General features: G+C 50.9%; 1 protein-coding gene across 3 annotated transcripts in view; it reads left to right on the top strand.

Moving 5' to 3' along the window:
* The window catches only part of SLIT1 (slit guidance ligand 1), a 174,152-nt gene that overhangs the window by 121,492 nt on the left and 28,066 nt on the right, over positions 1-24,594 (top strand). For 2 of the 3 annotated variants that reach the window (XM_037804257.1, XM_037804255.1), the window contains exons 14-25: positions 3,474-3,637; positions 4,427-4,450; positions 4,619-4,763; positions 5,416-5,490; positions 5,681-5,824; positions 8,293-8,436; positions 12,385-12,551; positions 14,944-15,076; positions 17,196-17,264; positions 20,257-20,328; positions 22,797-22,868; positions 23,694-23,765. In XM_037804257.1, coding sequence (XP_037660185.1) covers positions 3,474-3,637; positions 4,427-4,450; positions 4,619-4,763; positions 5,416-5,490; positions 5,681-5,824; positions 8,293-8,436; positions 12,385-12,551; positions 14,944-15,076; positions 17,196-17,264; positions 20,257-20,328; positions 22,797-22,868; positions 23,694-23,765 — 1,281 coding nt within the window. The remainder of the gene's footprint in view (positions 1-3,473; positions 3,638-4,426; positions 4,451-4,618; positions 4,764-5,415; positions 5,491-5,680; positions 5,825-8,292; positions 8,437-12,384; positions 12,552-14,943; positions 15,077-17,195; positions 17,265-20,256; positions 20,329-22,796; positions 22,869-23,693; positions 23,766-24,594) is intronic. The other variant, XM_037804256.1, reaches the window with a different exon arrangement.

Below are 24,594 nucleotides of genomic sequence, written 5' to 3' on the forward strand. Positions count from 1 at the left end.
TTTAAAGGCCAGGACCCCCAGTGGGAAAGCCTTGTGGGTGGGGAATGGGTTGAGGGTTCTCACATGAGGAGTCATCTCTCTCACAGTGAAAGGAGAGTGAAGAAGCCAAACGGATCGTGAGGTGTTTGTGGTGTTTGTCCGTGTCTGTTTACCTGGCTGGATCTCAGAGGGCTTATGTCTTCCTAGGCACCATATCAGACATCCAGGCCACTGTCACCAGGGTGGGAGTGGGACATGAGCAGAATGTTCCGCAGATAGCAGTAACCCCAGTTTATGGCGCGTATCGAATGCCAGGCCTCTGCTCTTCATATGCATGATCTTACTACTTACAGCCATATAGGGATGGATTCTATCATCCCTGATTTTACTTATAAGGAAACTGAGGCAGAGGGACATTAGGTGACTCACCCAAGGCCACAGAACCTCTAATGGAGCAGGAATTTGATCTTAGGCATCTCTTCACCATCACGGAGAAATTTTAGCTTCCCTTTCAATGTGCTTTTTTGGGGGAAGACTAGACCTTATTGTTAAGGCTGCAAAGCAAAACTGAACTTTAATGGATGTCCATCATCTATTATAAATAACTGAAATACCATTTGAAACAGGAGTAAAAGAAATGCAAATCCAGGACACAATCAGATATTCTTATTATAACTGCTTGATTGAGACTTGTTCTGCCAGACTGGAGCAGATTTCAACTCACCTGAATCTTTCTCCATTTGTTTTTAGTTCCAAGATCTGTGGCTGAATGCCTTGTGTTATAGCATTGAGTTTGCTGCAGATTTAAAAACAATTTTAAAATAGCTTTAATTGAGGCATAACTTATACTCCATAATATTCACCCATTCTAAGCATATAATTCAATGATTTTTGGTAAATTTAGAGTTGTGCAACTATCACCACAATCCAATTTTAAGAACATTTCCACCCCATTCCAACACCCAAAATCCCTTGTACCCATTTTTAATAAATTCCCAGCCTGTAATCTACCTTCTGCCTCTGTGGATTTGCCTATTCTGTGTAAATGGAATCATATCATATGTGGTCTTTTGTGTCTGGCTTCTTTCCCTTAGAATAGTGTTCTGCGGTTCATCCATGTTGTGGCATGAGTCAGTACTTTGTTCCTTTTAATTGCCGAATAATATGCCATTCTATGGATATGCTATATATTTGCTTATACTTTGCAATTGATGGGCATTTAGATTGTTTTGACTCTTTGATTATTAAAATAATGCTGCTGTGAACATTTGCAGGCATATCTTTGTGTGTACAAGTTTTCAATTCTTTTGGGTACATTCCTAGTATTGGAATTGCTGGGTCACGTGGTAAACCTATGTTTAACTTTTTAAGAAATTGCCAAACTGTTTCCAAAGTGGCTCTACCATTTTACATTTCCACATCTTGCCAACATTTGGTACTGTGTTGTTGATAATAGACCTTCCAATGGGGGTGAAGTGTTATCCCTTTGTGACTTTAATTTGCATTTCCCGAATGACTAATGTGCTGAGCACCTGCTCCAAAAGATTTTTAGGTGCGACTCCTCAAGGCGTGTTCCAGGAAGGATGCTGAGTCAGTCACCCCTTCCCGTTCCTTCCACCGTCAGAAATGTCCGTGGAGCACACACAGCAGCACATTTCTGGGTGGGACTTTAACATGATTATATCTTCCCAAACGTGTATTTTTTCTTCTTCCTGAGTGTCTTTCCTGCCCAGTTCCTTGCCCTTTGCAATTGTTAAGCATTCTAATTTGCCACAAATGCTTAAGTTTATACAGAAGCCACTTGCTTCTGTGAGTGTCTCAAGTTTTATAGGTCATTTTGGACACAAACAGCCTGTTTTTGACACAGATCTTAAAAATGATGTACTCAACTCCCCACCCCTTGAGTGCATGCCTAAACAACATAACTGAATTGCTTTTAAACAGAGTTTTAGACCAAGATTGCAATAAAGGGAAGCAATTAGCGTGGGCAGAGACTGGGGCACTAAAGCATAAACAGATGTGTATGGGGCAGCTGGAGTGGATTCCTAAGCAGTCCCTGCATCCTGCTATATTTTAAATTGGCTCCAAACTCTGCCCTGGGGAGTCAACACACATCTTTTGTGTGCAAATTGACAGTTAAAAATGGGAAACAAATGTTGCTGGATGCAGAAGCGGGTCCACCTTGGGTTGCTGATAGGAGCCAGGACTCAGCAAGAAAGGCAGAGGGGAGCTGCAAAAGAGGGTGTCAGGGACGGCTGGTCCAGGGAAGGCTCATGGAAGCATCTCACCAGAGTCCAGAGGGCAGGGCCCAGGAGAAGACGGATAGGAGACAAAGCTGCCAAGGTCTGAGCTGAACTGGGCACAGACATTGGGCCAGTTTCATTCCTCTGTTTAGACAGTTCTGCAGCCTCTAGCAGGGGGCTGGGCTGAAGCCAAGGAGTCAGATGGCCTGAACGGATGGCACTCAGGTGGAAGAACGGTGGCCGTGGCTCAGTGAGTCCCTCTGAGCTAGGCCCCTGCTCTCTCTGTACTGCTGGGCCTGAAGTGTCAACTTTCAGGTCAGCGAGCAGAAATGTCAACCCTGGGACAGTAGAACAGGAATCCTCTTCCCTGGGTGTCTTGTTTGGAAAGCCATGAACAGGGCTCACCCAGTGCAGTGGTGGTCCCAGACCTGGGGGGGACAAGCCTGCGGGGGGGTGGTTCCCGGGCATGGCTGGTCTGAGCCCCATGGGAGTGGTCAGAGCCTGCAAATGGGAGAGCCACCCATGTGGTGCTTCACAGCAACCGGGTTCCCCCAGCTGGTATCGCCTGTCAGCTGTCTCCCTGACTCCACACCACCACATTCCTTCTGCTGGCAACACAGGCAGCTGGCAAGTGAATATGAGTGGTTCCCCCAATAAATAACCATGAATAGGGTTTTCCGAGTTTCTGTTGTATCAAGAGCCGGCCTATCAAATGACCAACAGGAGGCAGCTCCTATGGCCTGGGATGGGAGTGGTGACACCCCTCCCACCCACAGGCCCAGCCTCATGACCCCTAGTCCCAGTCCCCTCCTGGTGGGAGAAAGGCTGCTGCTGCCCCCTGGGGCAGGGGTTAACCCAGAGCTCACAGCCACTGGTGAGGGCAAGTGCTGGCCTGGGTGCTGGTGGCTGTGCTCTAGGAGCTGCCCTGTCACCCTCTTCCGGCCGCAGCTTTCTCGCCCTGTAAAGGAGAGGGGTGGTCGGGCTAGTCTCCAGGTTACTCCTCTCTCTGCTAAAGTTTGTGACATGTCCCGGGGCAGAGGAGGGACTGGTGGGTGGAAGGAGAGGGGACAGGGTGCAGCCTGCAGGAGGGAGTGTGCAGGGAACCTGGAAGCCCCAGAGCCTGCAACTTTCCCCAGTGCGATGCTGCTGCAAGGGACCCTGGCGGTCTGCCCCGCCCTCCGTCCTCCCCACGGAGGTCAGCGAGGGTTTGCAGCCCTTGTCTCTGAGTCCCGGTCTGCCCCCTTTGGACAGGCATCTGGCTCAGAACCCGTTCATCTGCGACTGTAACCTCAAGTGGCTGGCAGACTTTCTGCGCACCAACCCCATCGAGACAAGCGGGGCCCGGTGTGCCAGCCCCCGGCGCCTCGCCAACAAACGCATCGGCCAGATCAAGAGCAAGAAGTTCCGTTGTTCAGGTAACCATCCTCCTGTCTGTCTGTCTGTCTGTCTGCCTGTCGGTCTGCCTGCCTGTCTGACTTCAGTCTGCTCAGGGACCCAGTGATGTTTCCTGGGTGACCCCAACAAGGGTGTCCTTGGCCACTCTGGACCTGCCCTGAACGTGTGGAGGCCCCAAATCCTAGACTCGGGTCTGATGGCAGTTCAGTCCCACCCCTCATTTTACTGAGGCTGAGAGAGGAGGTAGGACTTGCTGAAGGTGCAGAGCCAGGAGCTAGGCAAGGATCCAGGTCCTTTTATTCCCAGGCCACTTCTCTTTTTATGTTGCTGCTTTCAAGCCTTTTAAGACACGTGGGGGCCTGAGGACCCTCATCAGTGAGAAAGGAGTCTCCTACCCACCAGACTTCAGCACGTGCAGTCAGCTGGGTCTTGCTGGGGGCTGTGTGGAACAGCTTCTGTGCCCTGATCCTGGTCAGGAGCCCGATGCCATGCCTGCCCTGTCTCCATCTGAAAAGTCAGCACAGTCCCTGCCTTGCATCATTGCAAGTGGGAGTTCCGATGGTTGGGCGCTCCTTGAGAAAGGTTTAATTGGATGTGGTGATGCTCCTGGCACTGGTCTGGGCAAGGAATATCTGTGCTGTGTAGCAAGGCCTTCTCCATGCAAGGGCTGGGAAGGTGGGCTCTGGGGTCCTGATTTGGGGTCCTAGCCTCCTGGCTGGGGTGTCTAGCTGAGCAGTGGGGCTGGGCCTGGGCTGATCCAGCAAGTCCTAGACGATCCCAGCATCACATGCTTCTGCTTCTCTCCCCAGCTAAAGAGCAGTACTTCATTCCAGGTAGGAGAGGGGCAAGAACCAAGACTAGCGTGGGAGGGAGGGTGGTGGATGGGCCAGGGCTGGGGCGGCAGGCAGAGGGGGCACAGGAGACCCAGTGGCTGTTTGGGGCCTGCCCCGGGAGGCTCAGGCCCAGGCAGTTCAGCCCCCGGCCTTGGCCCCCTGCCACAGGCACAGAGGACTACCAGCTGAACAGCGAGTGCAACAGTGACGTGGTCTGTCCGCACAAGTGCCGCTGCGAGGCCAGTGTGGTGGAGTGCTCCAGCCTGAAGCTCACCAAGATCCCTGAGCGCATCCCCCAGTCCACGGCCGAGCTGTGAGGACCCCAGCCCCTCCTCACCCTCACCTGCCCCCCACCCCAGCTCCCATGCACCCTTCTGGGCCTGCTCTGGGCTTTTTGCCAGTCCAACCCTGTTCGGGGGTACACTGGAGACACCACTCCAAGAGCGTGTCAGCTGCTGGGCTTAGCAGAGGGGTGGGCTCCTCCCTCCCATGGCCCCTCTGCTTCTGACTCAGAGCCCTTCCCACCCCTGGCAGCAGTCTCTAGGACCCCGGCAGGTCACCAGCCTGAACTGGGGACAGTTTTTCTCAATGGCACTTTTGTCTTTTTTTGGGGGGGGAGGTGGGTGTTGGCATGATTGTATAGCTCAAGTTTTGGCTTAAGCCACCCCTTTATTATTTTTCTTTCTCCACCTAAAAATATAAATGTGTGCACACATATATGCATGAATACCCACATAGGTCTGTCATCTGAGTATGTGAATTTTGGTGGCATTTTTGATATTCAAAATACCCCCCATGCACCCCCAGCGCTAGGCCTAGCCTCCCTCTGAAATAGGATCAGTTAGCCTTGCCAGATAAATTCTTCAGGGAGTCCCACCTCTTTGAGGCCCAGATAGCCTCAATTTGGAGGGTACATTAATATCTATATTTATGGATGTGTAACTTCTCTTCATTGCCTCTTACAGACGGCTGAACAACAATGAAATTTCCCTCCTGGAGGCCACTGGGATGTTCAAAAAACTTACACATCTGAAGAAAATGTGAGCTATCCATTGGAGGGAAGGTGCCAGGCAGGACACTGGCCCGGGGATGCAGAAGGGAAAGGCTGGGCTGGGGGTGGGGGCCTCCCGGGGGCTGCGCTCCAGTGCACAGGCATCGGGTGCAGGCAATGGGGGTCTGAGCTCCTGGCTGCAGGGGACCCATAATCTTCCCCTCGCCTCCCCTCCCCAGCAACCTAAGCAACAATAAGGTGTCGGAGATTGAAGACGGAGCCTTTGAGGGTGCAGCATCGGTGAGCGAGCTGCACCTGACCGCCAACCAGCTGGAGTCCATCCGCAGCGCCATGTTCCGGGGCCTGGATGGCTTGAGGACTCTGTGAGTGTGCGGGACCGGGGGGAGCAGGGTGGGCCCTGGCTGAGGGAGGCAAAAGCCAAGCCACAGAGTGTGGTGTGTGCATTAAAGGGAACAGAAGAGAGAGGGAGGGAGACCCCTCCCCCAGCCCTAGCTTGCAGGAGGGTGGGGACAAGCCAAGAACTGACTGCAGTGGGGACAAGCAATCAAATATCGAGAGGCCTGCTTTCTCTGTTCCTGGGGTTTGGGGCCCGTGCCTGGTGGAGGGATGGAGGGCCTCGTTGCCCTCATTGCCCTGTGGTCGGAAGGAAGGGCATAGCCTGTGTGTTCAGGAGTGGTGACACTCCTGCAGGGAGGAGGGGCTGGAGGACCACACGCTGGGTTCATTGCAGAGGTAACTTGAGTGGGTGTAGATGGGGGAGCTGGGATTTGGACCATCCCTGGGAGTCTGTGATCCTCTAACTCAGAGTCCTGCCGGGGTAACTCGGTGCAGGAGCTCGGTGGCCCAGCCCTCTGTGAACCCTGCAGGGCTCCCCCTCTCTGCCCAGGCAACGCTGGCTCTTAGATGCCGACGTGGACATGTAGTGTCCAACCAACAATGCAGCCCAATGGGACAGCCTCCAGTGATGGAAATGCCCTATATCTGCACTGGCCAACAGGCAGCCGCACGTGGACATCCAGACCTTGAAATGGGGCTAGTGCTATGGAGTCTCTGAAGTTTTAATCTTACTTAATTTTAATGAGTTTAAATTTAAATAGCTACTTGTGGCTAGTGGCTCCTGTATAAGACTCGACTCTAGAAGCAACCTGCCTAGGTTTAAATCCCAGCTTTGCAGTAGGGCTATAGATTTGTTTTCTGGGCATGTAGAGTTGAATTTGTGTAAGGCAAATGGATGGCTGATGGGACTGCCTGTGGATTTTTGCTTGTTTGCTTTACAAAAAGGGGATTTTATTGTGCACTGTGTTTTGTAGCTTGCTTTTTTCATTTGTGAATAGAGAGCAGCCATCTTTCCAGGATGTTCATAGAGAGCTGCCTCATTCTTCTTTATCCTTGCCTAGAATTCCTTGAATGAGGGATGTGAGTTCTTGAACCTGTCACTTATGTTCTTTCCAGAAAAGACTTGGCGAGGGCCAGAGGAGCAGGGAGGGACAGGTGCTGGGCAGAGGCAGCAAGGCACACAGGTGACGGGAGAGACCCAGGAGAGGGTCCCCAAATCCCACTACTGTCCTGAAATAGCCACTGCTAATTTGTTGATATAAACAACTACCCGTCTGGTCTTTTTCTGTGTACGCACATGCACGCAAATGCACACATATACATATATACAGATATATTTTAATGTTATCCTGTAGTACATTTTACTTAGTAAGCTGCTCTTTTGTTGAACATAATATGAACTTCTCATATCATTAACATTTCTTATCCAATATCATTTTTAATGATTATATATTGGGAATCATTGGAAATTTAGGTGGTTTCCAGTGTTTTCTATTATAAGCATTGTTGTGATTACCAGCTTTAAATTCTGTGCCCATGCATGATTCCTCCCTTCAGATAGATTCCTAAAGGTAGACTTGCTGAGTGAAAGCATAAAGTGCCTTTTTAGGGATCATGGTTCATATAACCAAACCTACTTCCAGAGAGGCCCCACCTTACTCTCCTGCCAGCATTGCTTGAAAGTGCCCATTTGCCCACATCCTTGCCAGTCTTGCAGATTATTATTATGGTGTTTTTAATTCTTGTTTTAATTTGGCAGGCAAAGATGCAATATTGTTTAAGTGTCCTTAATTACTACTCAGCTTGAGCACTTTTATGAATGTTCATAAACCATTTTAATTTCTTTTGTGAATTGCCTATTCTCTGCTAGGCTTCTTTAGGTTGTTGTTGGGGAACTGAGCCAGGTTGACTAGGATGAACAGGGACTTTCCCAGATATAAACAAGGATAAAGGTCTTTCTAGGAAGAAGCGGTAGCCTGGGGAGGGCGCAGTGCCGTGGAGGAAGGCGATGGGACTATGGGGTTGAGGGTGGGGGGCCACAGTTGGGGTGGGAGGCCACGGGGCTGAGAAGATGGCCCGGGGCTGGGCTGTGGGGCCTCGCAGCTCACAGAGAAGGGTTTACACATGATTCTATGGGCAATTTGGAGGCCGCTGCCGGGCTTTAAGCCGGAGAGGGACATGTCCGGATCTAGGTTTTAGGAAGATCACTGATGTGGAGCATGGCTTGGAGGTGGGAAGCATCGGGCATCTGGGGAGGGAAGGTGAGGGCCAAACGGGGGCCCACAGTGGTAGGATGGAGAGGAGGGGGCAGAGCCTTGAGCATCTCTGCGGTGGGGATGAGTGGAGGTGAGTGCAGACCTGCAGGTGCCATGATCCCCACTCGTGGTGGCTCCGGGCCTCCTGCAGGAATGGATGGTGGCCCAATGGCAGGCGGGTCCCCGGCAGGGCACAGGGCCGGGGTTGCCCTCCTCTCTCAGTGCCTCCCTCCCCCCAGGATGCTGAGGAACAACCGGATCAGCTGCGTCCACAACGACAGCTTCACGGGCCTGCGCAACGTCCGGCTCCTCTCGCTTTATGACAACCAGATCACCACCATCTCCCCGGGGGCCTTCGACACCCTCCAGTCCCTCTCCACGCTGTGAGTCCGCGCCCTCGGTTCTCAAGCTGGCTCAGGACCGGGAAGGCCACCGCCATCCCTGAGCAGCTGGGTGCTGGGACTCAGCACAGGCTTGTAGCTGGCCGAGCCGGGGCTGAATCCTGGCTCCAGCACTCTTCTTCGTAAGGCCTCATGCAAATGGCCTAAGCTCTCTGAGCCTCAATTTCCTCATCCATATAATGGGGTTAAGAAACTCTATCTTACTGTGTCATTGCAAGGAGCAGACATCATACACACGAAGGGGTCCTAGGAGGTGTCTGTGGCTGAGATGGCTGCCCTTGCAGGGAGGGCCCCTGGGGCTAACTAGGTATTGTGATGTCTGAGAGGGTCTTAGTTTGCCCAGGCTGCTATGACAAATACCATACAATGGGTTGGCTTAAACAACAAAGATGTACTGTGTCATGGTTTGGAGGGCTAGAAGTTCAAAACTGAGACATGGCCAGGCCCTGCTTCCCCCCCCCCCCCGGTGTCCGTGGCGTCTTGGAGGTGGCTGTTCCCTGTCACACAGCAATCCTTCTCCCTCTCTCTTTGTATCTGCTCCTCTGGTTTCCGCTGCCTTGTGGCTTCTGGATTCTTCTGACTGATGGTGTCTATCTGAACTTCCTCTCCTTATAAGGCCTCCACCCTGATTCAGTTCAGCCAATGATAACTAATTGTTATTAGTTAGCTAATAAAAACATCTTCCAAAGGGCTTGTTTACCAGTGGTTCACACCCACAGGAGCGTGGATTAAGGTTTGAACTTGTCTTTTGTGGGGCACAAGGTTCAACGCCCAACAGTGGACTTATTAGAGAGTGATCTGGGGTCTGTAGGAAGCTCAGACTGACTTCCCCTCCCCATCATTAGAAGATCCTTCTTTTGCAAAAGGCCCAGAAGGGTGGGCACTTCTGCCCAAGGGGCTGCAGTGTTGCCACTTCATATTGGGGTTTGTTGTTGACTGAGAACAAGGGGGCTTTTCTGCCTTTTCTACAAGTGACAGTGGAGAGGAGGAGAAGCAGTGCAGCTTTAGGGCCACAGCTTGGGTGCAAATCTGGCTCCAGCATTTACTGTGGGTTCTTGTCAAGCTCCCCTCCCCGAGCATCCGTTCCCGCATCTGTGAAATGAGGGTGGTAATATCTGTCTGCCTCCTGGTGGGGATTTTATTAGTGTGCACATAGCACACGGAGCACACTGAATCTACATTTGCTGCTGTAATCGTTACTGTGGTAGTAGCAGTTAGCAGGAGAAATGTTGGCTTTGCTTTTGCAGTTTCCCAGTGTGGTAGGCAGAGTGAAGGCCTCCCAAAGGCATCCACATCCTCATCTGCAGGACCTGTGAACATGTTACCTGGCAAAGGGGAGTGAAGTGGGGAGGTGGAATTGAGGTTGCCAGGCAGCTGAGTATAAAATAGGGAGATTACCTTGGATTACCAGGGCGGGCCCAGGACAACACACAGGTCCTTAATGGGAAGGGGGTGCGGGTGGAGAGTCGGAGTCAGAGTGACAATGTGAGAAAGACCCAAATGGCCATGGCTGGCTTTGAAAATGGAAGGGGCCCAGGCCAGGGGATGCAGGCAGCCTCTCAAAGCTGGAAAAGGCAGGAGAAACGATTCCCCACTGAGCCCCCAGAAAGGAACACAGCCCTGCCAGCGTCTTGATTTTAATCCAGCAAGCTCCATTTCGGACCTCTGACCTTCAGAACTGTAAGATAATAAATGTCTTTTTTAAGCCGGTAAATTTTTGGTAATTTGTTACAGCAGCAATCAGGAACAAATACACTCTGTAAACAGGAACTGTTTTTACTGTTACTCTCCTTGAAGCAGGGGTCTGCTTTGGGAAACTGCCATGCAGGCGGTGTTTAGCACAGACGGCTGGAGGAGAGAGGTGGAGCAAGGGGCTGGGGAGCCAGGCTCTGTCGTAGGACTTCATGGCTCGTTCGGCAACTCCAAGCAGCCGTGGTCACCTGTGTCCATCCTCGTCTTGCCATCCCGGTGAGGCAGGTGGCACGTGGACCGACAGAGAAGCCCGCCCTCCCTAATGTCGCAGCCCTGCCTCAGTCCTGGGGAAGCAGGCTGCAGAGAGTGTGGAAGGCAGTCACTCCTTATACCAGTCGAGGTTGGGGTGGGGGACCGGGGAGAGCCAGCCGAGGAGGGCAGTCGAGGACCTGCTGGAACCAGTGGGCTGTGAATTTCCTGTCTCATCCGTGCCCAGAACCAAAGGACAACTGTCATCTCCCTCCCTCCCTCCAACTCCAGCCCTTCATGGGGATTCCCAGGATACCGTGTACATCCCCTTCTGGCACATTCTCAGAGTTGTGCTCATTATGTGGCCTTTTGTGACTGGTTTCTTTCACTTAGTATAATGTTTTCAAGGTTCATCCATGTTGTGGCATGTATTTGAATTTCATTCCTTTTTATGGTTGAATAATATTCCATTGTTTGTATATACCACATTTTTTCAATCCATTCATCAGTTGATGACCATTTGGGTTGTTTTCATCTTTTGGCAATTGTGAATCATGTTGCTATGAACATCGTGTACAAGTTTTTGTGTGAACATATATTTTCGATTCTTGAGTATGTACCTAGGAGTGGGATTGCTAGATCCTATGTTAATTCTATGATTATCTTTTTGAGGAGCTATCGGGCTATTTTCCAAAGTGGCTGTAGCATTTTACATTCCCATTTGGATACCTATACCACACTTTAAAATTTAGGAGAGCAGTGCCTGGATCTGATAGGAGGTGTGGCTTTTGTTTTAACAAACACATAAGGATGCACAGATCCAAATCAGTACACCTCTTTCAGAGACATCCCTTAGAAAATTATCGCCATCATTGAAATGGGATCTTCCCTAGGGAATTATTCACAGTGTACAGGGCAGATTCTTTGGGAAGTCACTGACATTTGAAGGCAGATCTGATTTGGGGGAAGTTATTTGGCCTCTAGTCTGGTGCTAACTTAGTACTGCATTTGAGGATCAGCAAAAATGGACACTTAGAACACAGAGAGTAAGCAAATTACAAGTTACTGCATCAAGCTTAAAGGATCCAGGTTTCAGCAAAGGACACCAAAGGGCACAAACCAGGGCCTGTGCGGTGAGTATGGCTTCCCAGGCCTCCCCTGGCTCCTCCATCAGACATGCCTTGGGTGGTGGAAGGTCGGCTTGACCTGGGTGTGGTCATGGCTGCTTATAGGAAGCCCCAAGCTGGGGGCTTTCTGAGGTCTCATGTCCCCAAGTGCATCACCTGGAGCCTCTGGCATGATCATGGATAACAGTGGCAAGAACTGCCTTTACACTCCACGATCCAGTGTCTGGATTCTAGGTAGTTTCAGACCTGTCGCTGGAGCAGACATGCTGCTTCATCTGCAGGTCATCAGCCACGAGGGGCTGTGGTTGCTTAGCATCATTAGTTACGTGCCATAAGGCCCAGCCCGAGCCTACCCCAGAGGGTGATGGGAGATCTCATTTTGGTTCCATATAAAGCCCATCGTTGGTTAGAGCCTTAGTGTTCGAGGATATCACAGGAGCCTCTGTCTTGTCTTCTCTGGGATGATGTTTGAAGGACTATTCGGCGGCCCCTTGGGGGAAAACCAGAAACAAGGCTGAGTTTCTTATGTGACTCACTAACCAGCTTGGAGAGGAGTTCCAAGAGGGGCGGGAGTGGCAGCACTGATGGACTAGTGGGGTGCCTTTGGGTGGTGCTTTAAAGGACTCACACAGTGGACGTTTGGGTCCTCATGGTTTGTTGAAGAAAGGGATCTACCACCTTAGAACTAAGGTGAATTCTGTCTCTAAGGCCCAGAAAGCCGTTTCTGCTAACTGTTGGGTGTCTGGGAAAGAGTGCTGGGTGGCTGCGTGGCCAGGGTGCAACTGGTCCTATCATGGCAGACAGGAGAGGGCTGTGCCAGGACATTGGAGCCTGTGGGGTATCTGTTGTGGTCACCTTCCAGGAACCTTCTCGCCAACCCTTTCAACTGCAACTGCCAGCTAGCTTGGCTGGGTGACTGGCTGCGGAGGAGGAAGATCGTGACCGGGAACCCGCGATGCCAGAACCCAGACTTCTTGCGGCAGATTCCCCTGCAGGACGTGGCCTTCCCTGACTTCAGGTGTGAGGAAGGTAACTCATGGGCTCCCAGGGCAGCAGGGGGAGGACGAGTGTGGCCGCTTTGACAGGGTGGGGCAGGGGGATGGGAGCAGGTGGGCAGCGCCTCTGACCTGCAGCTGAGAACAGGGGTCCCCGGGGGAGGGGAGGCTCTGTGGGTGGGAAAGTGCCTACCCCTGCCTGGGACTGCCTGCATGATTATAAGAGAAATAATGTGCCTATCATTTAACAGTTGGAAAATAGGGATACAAAAGGGAATAAATATCACCCATTTATCCCATAACTCAGAGAAAATCATAGTTAACCTGTTGGTGTATTTCCTTTACGTAAGTACATTTAACCCTGAGATCTGCCTCCTGGCTGTTCCTCTGTGCTCCGCACTTAGGGGGCTGCCCTGTCTTCAAGATGCATGGGATCCTCTTGAGTCCCCATCTGTCCTGGGTGGGAAACCCTGATCACTTACCTCTTTCCTGTGGCCACGCCCTTCTTTCCCTACACATGCAGGATGTGTCCCCATCCCTCAATTTTTCCCCAAAGTGTCACACTCACGAGGCAACTATTGGATGCAGATTTTCACTGAAGTTGAAAGAGGAGGGCTGCATCTTAACCCAGCCCAACTTAGAAATGGACCCCAACAATCCCTGTTCTTAAGAGTCTCTCGGCCACCCCGCCACAGGGGATGTCTGCTTCCAGGGGGCAGTGCAGCTCCCCCGAGCCCTCCAGGCCGGGTGGTGAAGGTAGTGGAACTGGGTGGAGAGATTCGACTTTTCCCACCAAGTAAGACTATCAGGGTATCTTTCTAAACAAAATCAGTGGATTCTCTAAGAGCAATTTTGATTTCAACTTTTAAAGTTAAAAAAAAGAATCACTCTACTATTCACATATACAACTTTACAAAATCATTTTATATAATAATAGTGTACTAGTCTTTTTTAAAAAATTCTGATTGGTTTTTAATCTAACTATATTTGGGCTTTTCTCATGCCATTAAGTATCCTTTGAAAGCATTACTTTTTTCAAGAAGCAGTTTGTTTTAATTTTTCTTATTATAAAAGTGATGCATGGTCATTATTTAAGCACACACAATGGACTATCAGAATGAGAATAAAAAAGATCGCCAAGGTGCCCCCCACACCCACCCCCCACTCAAGGCAACCCGGTCAACATCTGCTGTGTGGCTTTCCAGATCGTTGTTGTGTGTTTACATGCATGCATTACGACACATGCAGAACCTCCTGTGAAAACCTTTTCGGCATGACAGTTCACTGGATGGATGGCAATGCAATTAATTGACCAGCCCCCTGCTGCTTGGCATTTAGATAACTTCCCAAGTCCTGCTATTTATGTATCGTGCTCCCTGGCTATCCTTGTAGATAATTCTCTGGGTATCGGCATGATTTTTTTTCCCCTAGAATAAATTCCTAGAAGTGAAAGGATGTAATATTTTTAAGACATTGCTGCAAAGAGGCAGTGGAGCATAGCAACCAAGAGGGCAGGTTCCGGAGGCAGCTGCCACCTCTTCCAGGCTATGGGACCTTGGACAAGTAACTTAACCACTCTGCCCTTAGTTTGCTCATCTCTGAAATGGGCCAATAGTAGCCCATCCCCCGGAGAGATGTTCTGAGGATTCAGTGAGGCTGAAGTATGTGACATGGTGCCTGCACATGGTTGCCACAACGGAGCTGGTGGCTATTGTCTCCAGAGGGGATGGGCACCCCCTTCCTAGAGCCCTGAACGACTCTGACTGCTGGGTCTTCATCCTCCCTCCCACACCCTATAGGAAAGCAGGAGGGCATACAGAGGACACATAGTCATGTTTTTTGAATAAATGAATGAATCAATGAAGGGGTGGTGTGATGGAAAGAGTCCATATTCTATATAAGCCACACCTGGTTCAGACCCTGCATTGCCTCCGACCAGCTTTATGGCATCAGCAAATTATTTAACTTCTCTAGATCTTGGGAAGATGGAAATCCATTCATTCATTCAGAAATATGTTCTGTGGGCTCCTGTGTGCCAGGCCCTGTTCTAGGTGCTGGGCTCCATCAGGGAACATAAAGGAATACGAGGCATAAATCCTGCCCTCATGGTGTTTGCACATGGCCCCCCTTTGCTGCATGGTTAAGGGGATCATGTCCCATGCAGTGTCCAGCATGTAGTAGGTTCTTAAGAAACGGCGTGGTTGCCATCTTCCTTCTCTGCCATGCTTAGATTCATCTTGGCAGACGAGATCCACCCAAAGCCAATTTTAACCTCAAAACAGGCCCAGGTGTGGTGCAGCAAAGAGGAGACTTAGAATCAGGAGCCCAGGTGGTGTCAGGGAGGAGATTGTGTTCTGAGGGAGCCATGGGGCAGGCCCTGGCTGCAGGAGGCCTTAAGAAAGCCCTTCTGCCCCCTTCCGCTCCAGGCCAGGAGGAGGGGGGCTGCTTGCCCCGCCCACAGTGCCCCCAGGAGTGCACCTGCCTGGACACCGTGGTCCGATGCAGCAACAAGCACCTTCGGGCCCTGCCCAAGGGCATCCCGAAGAATGTCACAGAGCTGTGAGTAGCCTGGGGAGGACCCCCATTTGGGCCCGTGGGACAGGAAGCTGTGGGGTCACCTCCGAGGGCTGGGGTCTGGCAGCAGGGGAAGGAGGGGGCAACCAAGAGCAGGTATTGGCTGGTTGTGAGTTTGGAGTTAGGGCGTTGCAGAGAACACTGGTTTCAAGGAGGTTTGAGCTTTGCTTTGATTCCCCCTCTGCAGTCACTGATGACACAAGTCACCCATGGGGAGTGCTCCATCCCTTTTAATTAAGCTCTGCCCTTAAAATAAGAAATAATGTTACTTTTCCATTTAGCATCATCTCACAAGCATTCCTCTCTGTCATTAAAACACTCACAAATGTGATTTTTACTGGCCACATAATGTTCCATTGTATGACCCTGATCTATGTAACAAATCCCCTTTAGTTGATATTTGTTTCTGATTTTTTGACTATCATAAATGACCCTGCTAGTCAAAGAGTGCAACATGCTGAGGGCCCTTGCTGCCTGTTCCTTGGGGGCCTTCTGGAAAGACCATGCCGTTTGTGTGAACATGCCCTTCCTGCTGCCCTCTCTTCAACATGGAGGATTGTATTAAAATCTTTGCCCATTTGGTCCTGTGCTCACAAGGGTGTGTGGATGTAAACGTATATGCCAAAGAGAGGGGTGAAGAGCTGGGGCTTCGACAGCACCTCCAAATGAGTGGCCAGTTCCTGACCTCTTCCTATCCTCCTGCATCCCACGCCCCCCACCCCAGCTTCCAGGCCTCTGGAGCTGAGCTTTGCTTTCCCTGTGGGGAGCACATGACGTTTTCATTTGTCTTTCTTTGATTGCCTTTGAGGCCCCCATTTCCTCACAAGCCCATGGACTCGAGTGGTCTTGTTCCTGTGCCCGGCCTGCCCCATCCTTTGCCCAGTTTTCTACTGCAGGTGTTGGTGCTCTGTAAAGCTCGCTGGTCCCCGTTTTCTCTTGGTGCCTCATAGGAGCCCTGAGAATAATGGAGACTGTGGGGCAGTCTGCCTTTTTTGACTGAAGAAACTGAAGTTCAGAGACTGGGAAATTCACTTGGCTTCTCTGAGCCTCAGTTTCCTCAGCTGTAAAATGGGACTTTGTGGGTCTGTTGACAAGGACAGCTGAAAGAATCAAATGAGACAGGGTTGGGAAGTCACTCTGCAAAGCACAGAGAGATGGGTAAGGGTGAGTAAAGCCCTGATTTTGCTGCTCTCTGGATCTTTTTGGGGGTGGGGGTGTTGGGAGTACAGCTGGGCCTTCAGTTCCTGTTGCTTAGGCCCAGGCTTAGCAATTTCCAGTTGCAAGACAAGGATGGTATGAGATAGGTGCAGGATTAGAGCATCTTGGATGCCAAGCTCTATCCTGTTGAAAAGGGGAAACTTGGGAAGATGACATGGATGGCAGTGTAGATCATCTTGTAGGTTCCAGATGGGAGGCTGAGGTTGGGATGCAGAAGGAGGCTGCTGCAGGGGCCCAGGCATGGGCAACATTGTGCAGTTGGGGGTGGAGGGGTGGGAGTGGAACCAAAGCAAAGAATGAGAGACTGGTGGGAGGGAGAGCCCTGGCCATGGGGACTGGCTGCAAGGGAGTTGGAGATTCACGATGTGGGCTCTGAATCTAGATGGTCAGAGCTGTAAAGTAGTGCTGAATGAGTTAGCGGTAGCTGGCCTGAGTCTGAAAATGCTGAGCTCAGGTTTGGGCATGTTTGGGTCAGGAAGAGAGGGCACCTGGTGGCTGGAGGGGCAGCTGGGAGGTGGTCTTGGGAAGTGTGAACAGGCAGATCAGATCTGTTTGGCCAGGGAAAGTCTAGCAGAGAGGGATGGGCTGGGGCCTGGGATTGAGCCCTGGGTCGAGCCCATGGAAGGAGGGAGCTCAGAGGGTGAATCAGGGCAGTGGGAAGGAAACCAAGAAAACTGCGTGCCTCAGTGGCTTTTACCAACTTCTTTGGGTGATACTTCCGAAATGGCCTAAAAACACACGTCTCCTTCTTGTTGGAGATGCAGGGCCAACTGTGTGGTCTGTGTGTGGGGGAAGAAATGAGTGAGAAGGCTCTGGTGACAGGGGAAGTTTCTCCCCCATGCATGGGCAATGCCACCGGCTAACACTGCTGCGTTCTCTCCCGTAGCTATTTGGACGGGAACCAGTTCACGCTGGTTCCAGGACAGCTGTGCACCTTCAAGTACCTGCAGCTTGTGTGAGTATCCAGGACATTCGCCCATCCCAGGCCTGCCCGAGGTCCGCAGTGGCATTGACAGCTAACCATTCGTGACTCCAGCCTTTCTGGAATTTCCTACAGACCCCTCTTGGGGGAAGATCCCGTTCCTCCCCCCACACCAACCCCATCCTAGGACACTGGTGCACAGAGCTGTTTTGCCACCTAGTGGCCATACTTGGGAATTGCACTGTTCCCGTCTCCCCAGGATGAGACCCTGTCTTCTTCTGCCCACACCATCTCCTCAAGCCTCCCTCTAGGTTGACAATTATTGTTAGTGCTGGTCATCAAGGTTAGCAGCCAGGTAAGAAATAGAGGGTGATGGAAAGCTTCTTCTTGTCCCAACCTTGGCCCCAAACCAAATATGAGATATGGTAGCTATATCTGTACCTTAGGCTAACATCTGCTTTTCTGTTATCTACTCCTTCAAACCATTCACTCCATGGAAAGTCACAAAATAAGCCTTCAGAATAAATTTAGCCTATTAGCCTTCTAAGTTAAATAACACCTTACCTCAATTGTCTATCTGCTCATTGGCCAGATTCTACCAAAAAAAAAAAAAAAAATAAGTCTAGAGAACATTCCACCTTAGTGTGGCTGGGAGCAGTGCTACTCAGTCCAAGAATGTTTCATGGTCTGCAGTAAGACAAGGAACTTGCGCCAGAATGTAAATCAACATGCTGTTTCCTCCATCTAGAAAGTCTTGTTATGGAAAGAATGTTAGCTCAGCTAAGCTGTGTGCTTAGTGGTGTAGGTAATTGCTCTCTGACACAGGTCCCTTGTCTTGTCATGAACAGGGGACACTCAGTTCAAGGACTGGCTACTATGAGTAGCACTGGCTTAGGGAATTTCAAAGCTTGAGTTCATATCTTTTGTTAGTGACCTAGTGAATGTGTTTTAAGTGTTTCAACGGGGGTGGTGTGATTTGGTGGTTTCTGAGAAAGTGCCAAAGAGAGGAAGTGCATATTCCAAGTTTCCTCCATCCTTTCTTTGGTCTAATCTGAGGCAGCTGCACTCACAGCTTAAAAAAAACACTTGAGGAGGAAAGGAGGGGAAAGAGGACCAATGTCAGGCCAATTCTTGCTAATAATTGATTCTTGGGGCTGAAATACCACCAACTCTTCATCACAAGAAAGGGACCCAATGGGTATTAAATATTCATTGAGGTACTTAAATATTTCTCCAAGGACAATAAGTTTATTTTGAATGAGTTTAGTTAAAGGAAAGTTTACTAAGAGAAAATGAAGGCAGGGCACATTGATTCAGTCCATAAACATTTACCGGGCCAAGAGCTGCCTTAAGTGAGCAGATACGAAGGTCCCCGAGTCACAGGCCCTCCCTCCAAAATGTCATGTCTGGGGGGTGGGTTGCGGGAGAGAGGAATGAGAGCAAATAATGTAGTGTAGGGTGCTGTGTGCACCAACAGGACTGCAGGTTAGGACAGGGGCTCAGAGGGAGTGGTCAGTTCAGGGTGAGGGTGGGAGAGGAGTGTCTTGGAAAAGTCGAGTTCACCAGATGGGCTCAGGGAATAGGATATGCGGGGCTCAGGGAATAGGATATGCGGGGCTCAGGGAATAGGATATGCGGGGCTCAGGGAATAGGATATGCGGAGCACAGGTGTAGTATGCTATGCTCAGTATTTTAAGAAGTTTTGTAAAACCAAAGCCTGCAGGACATGGCGGGGAGAGGCAGGGGCCCGATGACAGAGCACCTGGCGGGTGGCTGGGCTAAAGGGTCTGGACCCCACACTTTAGGCACAGGGGAGACGCTGGAGGGTTCTTGCTTGGGAGGTGACCTGGTCAGTGTTGTGTAGTAGAAAGATTGCTGTGGTGTCCACCTGTGTGGAAGATGGATCAAAGAGGGGCAAAGCTGTGAGTGGGAGTTGAGGTCTGAGGCAGAGACCACGTGGGAGGGGATGGTGGCTTGGCATAAGCAGGGATTTAGGAGGAGGGACAGCTGTGAAGTGTGTACAGCGGCACAAGCCCTGGGACCTAACACGAAGGGACTGAGGAGATGAGTGGGGGTTGGGTTGTGCTGCTGGGTTGCTGAAGTTCTGAACGGGGATGGGAGCACGGCATGGGGAGCTGGGGTGGAGAAAGCCCAAGTGTGGGCTGGAGTTTGAGGTCTGTGGGACACCGGGAGGAGGAGTGGATGAGAAGGGCAGGGTGGAGTCACAGAAGAGTTGGCGCCAGCTGGTGAGTGGTGAGGGAAGCTGAGAGCACACCTGAGACCACCCAGGGTGGATTAAAGGAGACGGGCAGCCAGGGCAGGGCCTCAGTGAAGCCCCTGCTGAAGGGCCGGGTGAGGCTGGCGCAGTCAGAAAGGCTGGAGAACAGGAAGACGGTGCTGGGTGCAAGGAAGGGTCAGGGAGGAGAGGGTTGAGAAGGCAGGTCGGGCATGCCAGGCGCTGCGGGATGACTCTGTGAGCCAGTGCAGAGGCCTGGGGTGAGGACAGATGGACGGGGGTTCGAATCCAGCTCTGCCGCCGACCAGCTGTGTGACCCTGGGTGGGTTACTTAATCACTCTGGGATTCCGTGTCATCATTTGTAAAGTGGGGTTACTTTCTCCCTCATGGGATTGTAGGGATGAATGAACTAGCCTACGTGAAGTACTAGCAAGAGAGAATGGAGAGAGTCCATGGATTTGGCATTTAGGAGGCAGCTGACGCTCCTGGTGGGAGCATTTCCGTGGTGGAAGGGGGTGGGGGCCAGGCTACGCTGGCCATGGGTTGAGGTGTGAGTGGGAGGTAAGGAAATAGAGACACGAAGCCCTGGGGACCTAGAGAGAGGTCAGGGAGCAGAACGGAGGACTGGTGCTGGCTGTGAGCCAAGTGCTCCTCTCCACCCCCTGGTCCGCTTGGGTGGGGTGGGGGTGTGTGGCCAGGGCCTCAGTGGGGGCGGGGAGGAAGACGCCGTCGCAAGGGAGCGAGGGGAGTTCTTTCTTGCTAAGCGATGATGCCGTTGTCTTTTCCAGGGATCTGAGTAACAACAAGATCAGTTCCTTAAGCAATTCCTCCTTCACCAACATGAGCCAGCTCACCACTCTGTGAGTCCCGGCAGGGGGTGGGGGTGGGGGATGGGGGCCGCGCGAGGCCGTGGCTGCTGCAGATCCTGGGTGGCCAGAACTTTCCACAAGCCCCGGCCTCTGCTGTGCACTAGTCCTCGCCAGAGAGTGAGCCTAAAAGACGTTTTAACATTTTATTGTGAAATGCAACATATATACAGAAAAGTGCAAAAAATATAAATGTAGAGTTTAACAAATGATCATAAAGCCAGCACAGGTATAGGCACTTAGGTCAAAGAAAGAACCCCTCTAGCCAAAGTCCTCCTCCGTCCCCTCCTGATTATTACACGCCCCCCTCCCACCGAGGCAGCCCCGATTCTGACTTTTACAATGATCGCTTTGATTTTCTTTATCGTGTTGTCTTTTACCTATACATTTCTAAGCAGTGTAGTTTAATCTGGCCTGTTTTTGAAACTTACATAAATTGGATCATATAGGATATGTTTTTTAACATCTGAATTCTTTTGCATCACATTATGTTTATGGTATCCATCATGTTGTTACATAAAGCTGTGCTCTGTTCACTTTCATTGCTATACAATATTCCTTTGTAGGAATATGCCAGACTTCCCTTGTCCATTCTACTATTGAATACTTGGGATGTTTCCAGTTTGGACTATTGTGATCAGTGACCCTCTGAACATTTTTGTGCCTGTGGTTCAATTAAGGAATACTTTATAATCCAAGCAATTGATCAGAAAGTATGAAAAGAGCATCCCTTGGGAATCATGCACCTTCTCAACACCCAGTGGGGTAGCTTTGCCAACTCATTTTACAGATAATGTGCTAGGAAGTAAAGGGACATTCCCAAGGTTCCACTGCAGTCAAACAGTTGAGCCAGTGTCCCAAAAAGGAGAGGTTCCTGACCCAGCCAGGCCCCCAGGAGCAGGGTGTGGGCCCAAGGCCATGAAGTGCTCCCCGATCTGGGTTACCCATCTGCACTTATCTGCCCCAGGATCTACTAATGGTTAATCTACTGGTTTACATTTTGGAGTCTTCATGATAACTTGGTAACTTGATTGTCCATCCCTGGTGAGATTTGCCCTTGGAAGGCTCTCGGGGCCCAGTGAGCCTGTGTGCGGAGCTGCCTGGTCCGAGGCTGCAGGTCAGAACCAGGACACTTTTCCCTCCACAAGACATTTGGCAATGTCTGAAAAATGTTTGGCGTCATGGCTGGGGGCTGGGGTACTATGGGCATCTAGTGGGTGGGGGCCGTGGATGCTGTTAAACATCCACAAAGCACAGGACAGCCCCACAACAAACAACCACGTGGCCCAAATGTCAATAGTGCTGAGCTTGAGAACCCTGGTGGATGCAAAGGGATACAGAGCCCTGCCCTGTGATATGAATGTCTCATTATTTTTTAAATATCTTTATTGAGGTATAATTGATACAAAGCATACAATTTGATCAGTTTTGATATACACATACACCCGTGGAATCATCCCCACAATCAAGAGCTTTGTCGTGCCCCTTTGTAATCCCTCCCTCCTGCCCTTACCAGTTTACGCTGCCCCCCCAGCCACTGATCTGCTTTCTGTCACTATAGATTAGTTTGCATTTTCTAGACTTATATGTAAATGTATACATTTATACATTCATACAGTATGTGCTTCTTTTTGTTTGGCTTGCCCTCAGCATCTTTGTTTTGATGTTTATCCTTGCTGCATGCAGTTCATGCCTGTTTTTGCTGAGTAATGTTCCATTGTTTATCTATTCATCCTTTGATGGGCATTTAGGTCATCTCCAGTTTGGGGCTATTACAAGAATCATTGCCCTTATCGTTAATCTGTCCACCTGCCCTTAATGGATTTATTTATTTGGAGGCATGATAGGAGAGTGGTTTAGTCTCTGGGCTCTGGAAACTGAGAAACTGAATTAAATTCTAGCTTAATCAGTTAATAACTGGGACCCTGGGAAAGTTCTTCTACCACTCAGACCCTCGGTTTCCTCATCTATGAGATGGGGATTGTAATGGTCCCTTTTTCACTGCCCCAGCTTCCTAAGGGTAACTTATTTTATATGCCCAGCCCCCGTTCTGGAAGTGATGGGCTGAGGCTGTCCCTGATCCAAGCCAGGCCTGTCTGTGTTGGCCTCTCAGGGAACCCAGCCTCTGCCCCTCGCTGGTGCAGCCTCCGTGAGGGAAATGAGCTCAGTCATGGGAATAGCAACGCTCCTGTACTGAGGGTTTACTTGGGGCCAGACACTGTGCCAAGAGCTTCCCCTGGATTATCTCACTTAACCCACAGAAGAGCCCTATCAAGTTGGTGTTATTTTTGTCCCAATTTTACAGTTGAGGGAACTGATTGAGGCGTAAAGAGATTAGAGCCACAGCCTGCACTCTTATCCACGGCTCTGCCTCTGCCTCCCCTCACAGAGCACCCCGAGGTGGGGTTGGAGGTCCCTGCCAGGCCTCAGGCAGTAACGTGGGGCCCTCTTCCTTCCCGCAGGATCCTCAGCTACAACGCCCTGCACTGCATCCCTCCCCTGGCCTTCCAGGGGCTGCGCTCCCTGCGCCTGCTGTAAGTCTCCACACGCTTCCTTCCCCTAGGGAAATCTGCCCCACGGTGGGGCTGCCACCCACCCAGACGAAGAAATGTACCCTTGTCTGGGTCCCCACCAGGGCCGCTGTCTCCAAAGGTGGGAGACCAGGCACTCTCGTTAAAGCCCCTTACGGAAGCCGAGTAACAACCGGGAAAATATCTGAGGATTGGGTGTGCTATCTCCCCCCAAGTGGTGTTTGCATTGCATATGTGTGTATGTGTGTGTGGGGGGGTGCCCGAGAAAAGGTGACTCGTCATTTGCATATGAGCTCCTATTCAGATTGAGAACACTTGTTTGCAAGAGATCTGTGAACCTTTCCTAAGAATCCCCACAGTGTGGTTTTTGCCTTGCAATCAGTGCCCTCTGTCGTGTCCCTTACAATGGCGTCTCGTGTATCCAAGCACGAGTCCTCTGTCGCGGTGATGCCCTCCCACCCCCCCCACCCCCCCCGTGGCTTGCTCTGTTAACTTCCCTACCAAGAAGAAGCTTCTCCGGTGCAGCCTCCCCAGCCTACTCGGGTGGGGACATAGATGTCCCGTTTGTGATAGAAAGGGACAGGGAGCTTGGGTTCTTTACGGTGGTAAAAGCTGAGTCCTCCTAAGTGTCTGAGGGGTGGGGAGGTCTGTCTGGATTATGAAGGGCTCCCTCTCTTATCCCTGTGGCCCCCAGACCCTCACGGCACTGACTGAGATATTGAAGGACACGCAGCAGAAAGGCCCATCTCAGTGAGGGCTGGGCCTTCCCCTCCATCAGTTCTCACGTCTCCATCTGCAACAGGCACCAACAGCCTCTTCTCTCCTCAGGTCCCTGCACGGCAATGACATCTCCACCCTCCAAGAGGGCATCTTTGCAGACGTGACCTCCCTGTCACACCTGTAAGTAGCTCCGGCCCAATTCTCTGGGCCTCTTTGCATTTAAACAAAACTTGGATTGTGACGAAGACCCCACCTGCTGAGATGGTCAGAGCATGTTGCTTTTCTCTTGCAACGTAAGATAAGGAATGGTAATGACCATTTCTCCATTTCTTGACTGCCAAGCATTTCACATGCCTCAGCTAACTGAATCCTCACGGTAGTCCTACAACAGGTTGTTGTACCCATTTCACACACTGGGGAACAGGCCCAGAGGGTTTGGGAAGCTTGCCCAGAGTTGCATAGCTCGTAAATGGGGAGCTTCTGACCCCAGAGCCCGGATTCTTAACCACTACACCGGAAACTTGCCTCTAATTTCACACAGTGGGGGATACACTCAGAAATTTAGTACCCCCAAGAAGTGATATAGCTGGAAAATATTGTCCCAAACCATTTAGCTGGCAGTGCCATGAGGAATTTTAGGAAGCAGAAAGCTGTGGCCGGGCTGGCCTAATTCTGAAGGTCGGGCTGGTTGCAGGGCAGACACATCCTCTCCTGGGGTCTCTTCGGCTGGCAGCAGAGGCAGTGTTCAGGCCAGATGGACCGTGTCTCGCACCCGGTGTTAGCCCCTCTGCTCTCCTCTGCACACCTGCGCCACCAGGGGCCTGAGTGGGCTGTTACACCCAGATCAGAGAACTTCCTAGGGTCCCCAGCGTCTCTTCTGGAAGTTCATTCACTTAACTATCCACAATCTCACTAGGACTCACCTTTTCTACATTTTAATTTCTTTGAAATCAGAGCATGTCCTGCAAATGGTGTGGCAGTGCTTCTCCACCTCCCCTTGCCCGAGCCT

Source organism: Choloepus didactylus, chromosome 15 (genome assembly GCF_015220235.1).
Source record: "Choloepus didactylus isolate mChoDid1 chromosome 15, mChoDid1.pri, whole genome shotgun sequence".
Classification (NCBI taxonomy): Eukaryota; Metazoa; Chordata; class Mammalia; order Pilosa; family Megalonychidae; genus Choloepus; species Choloepus didactylus.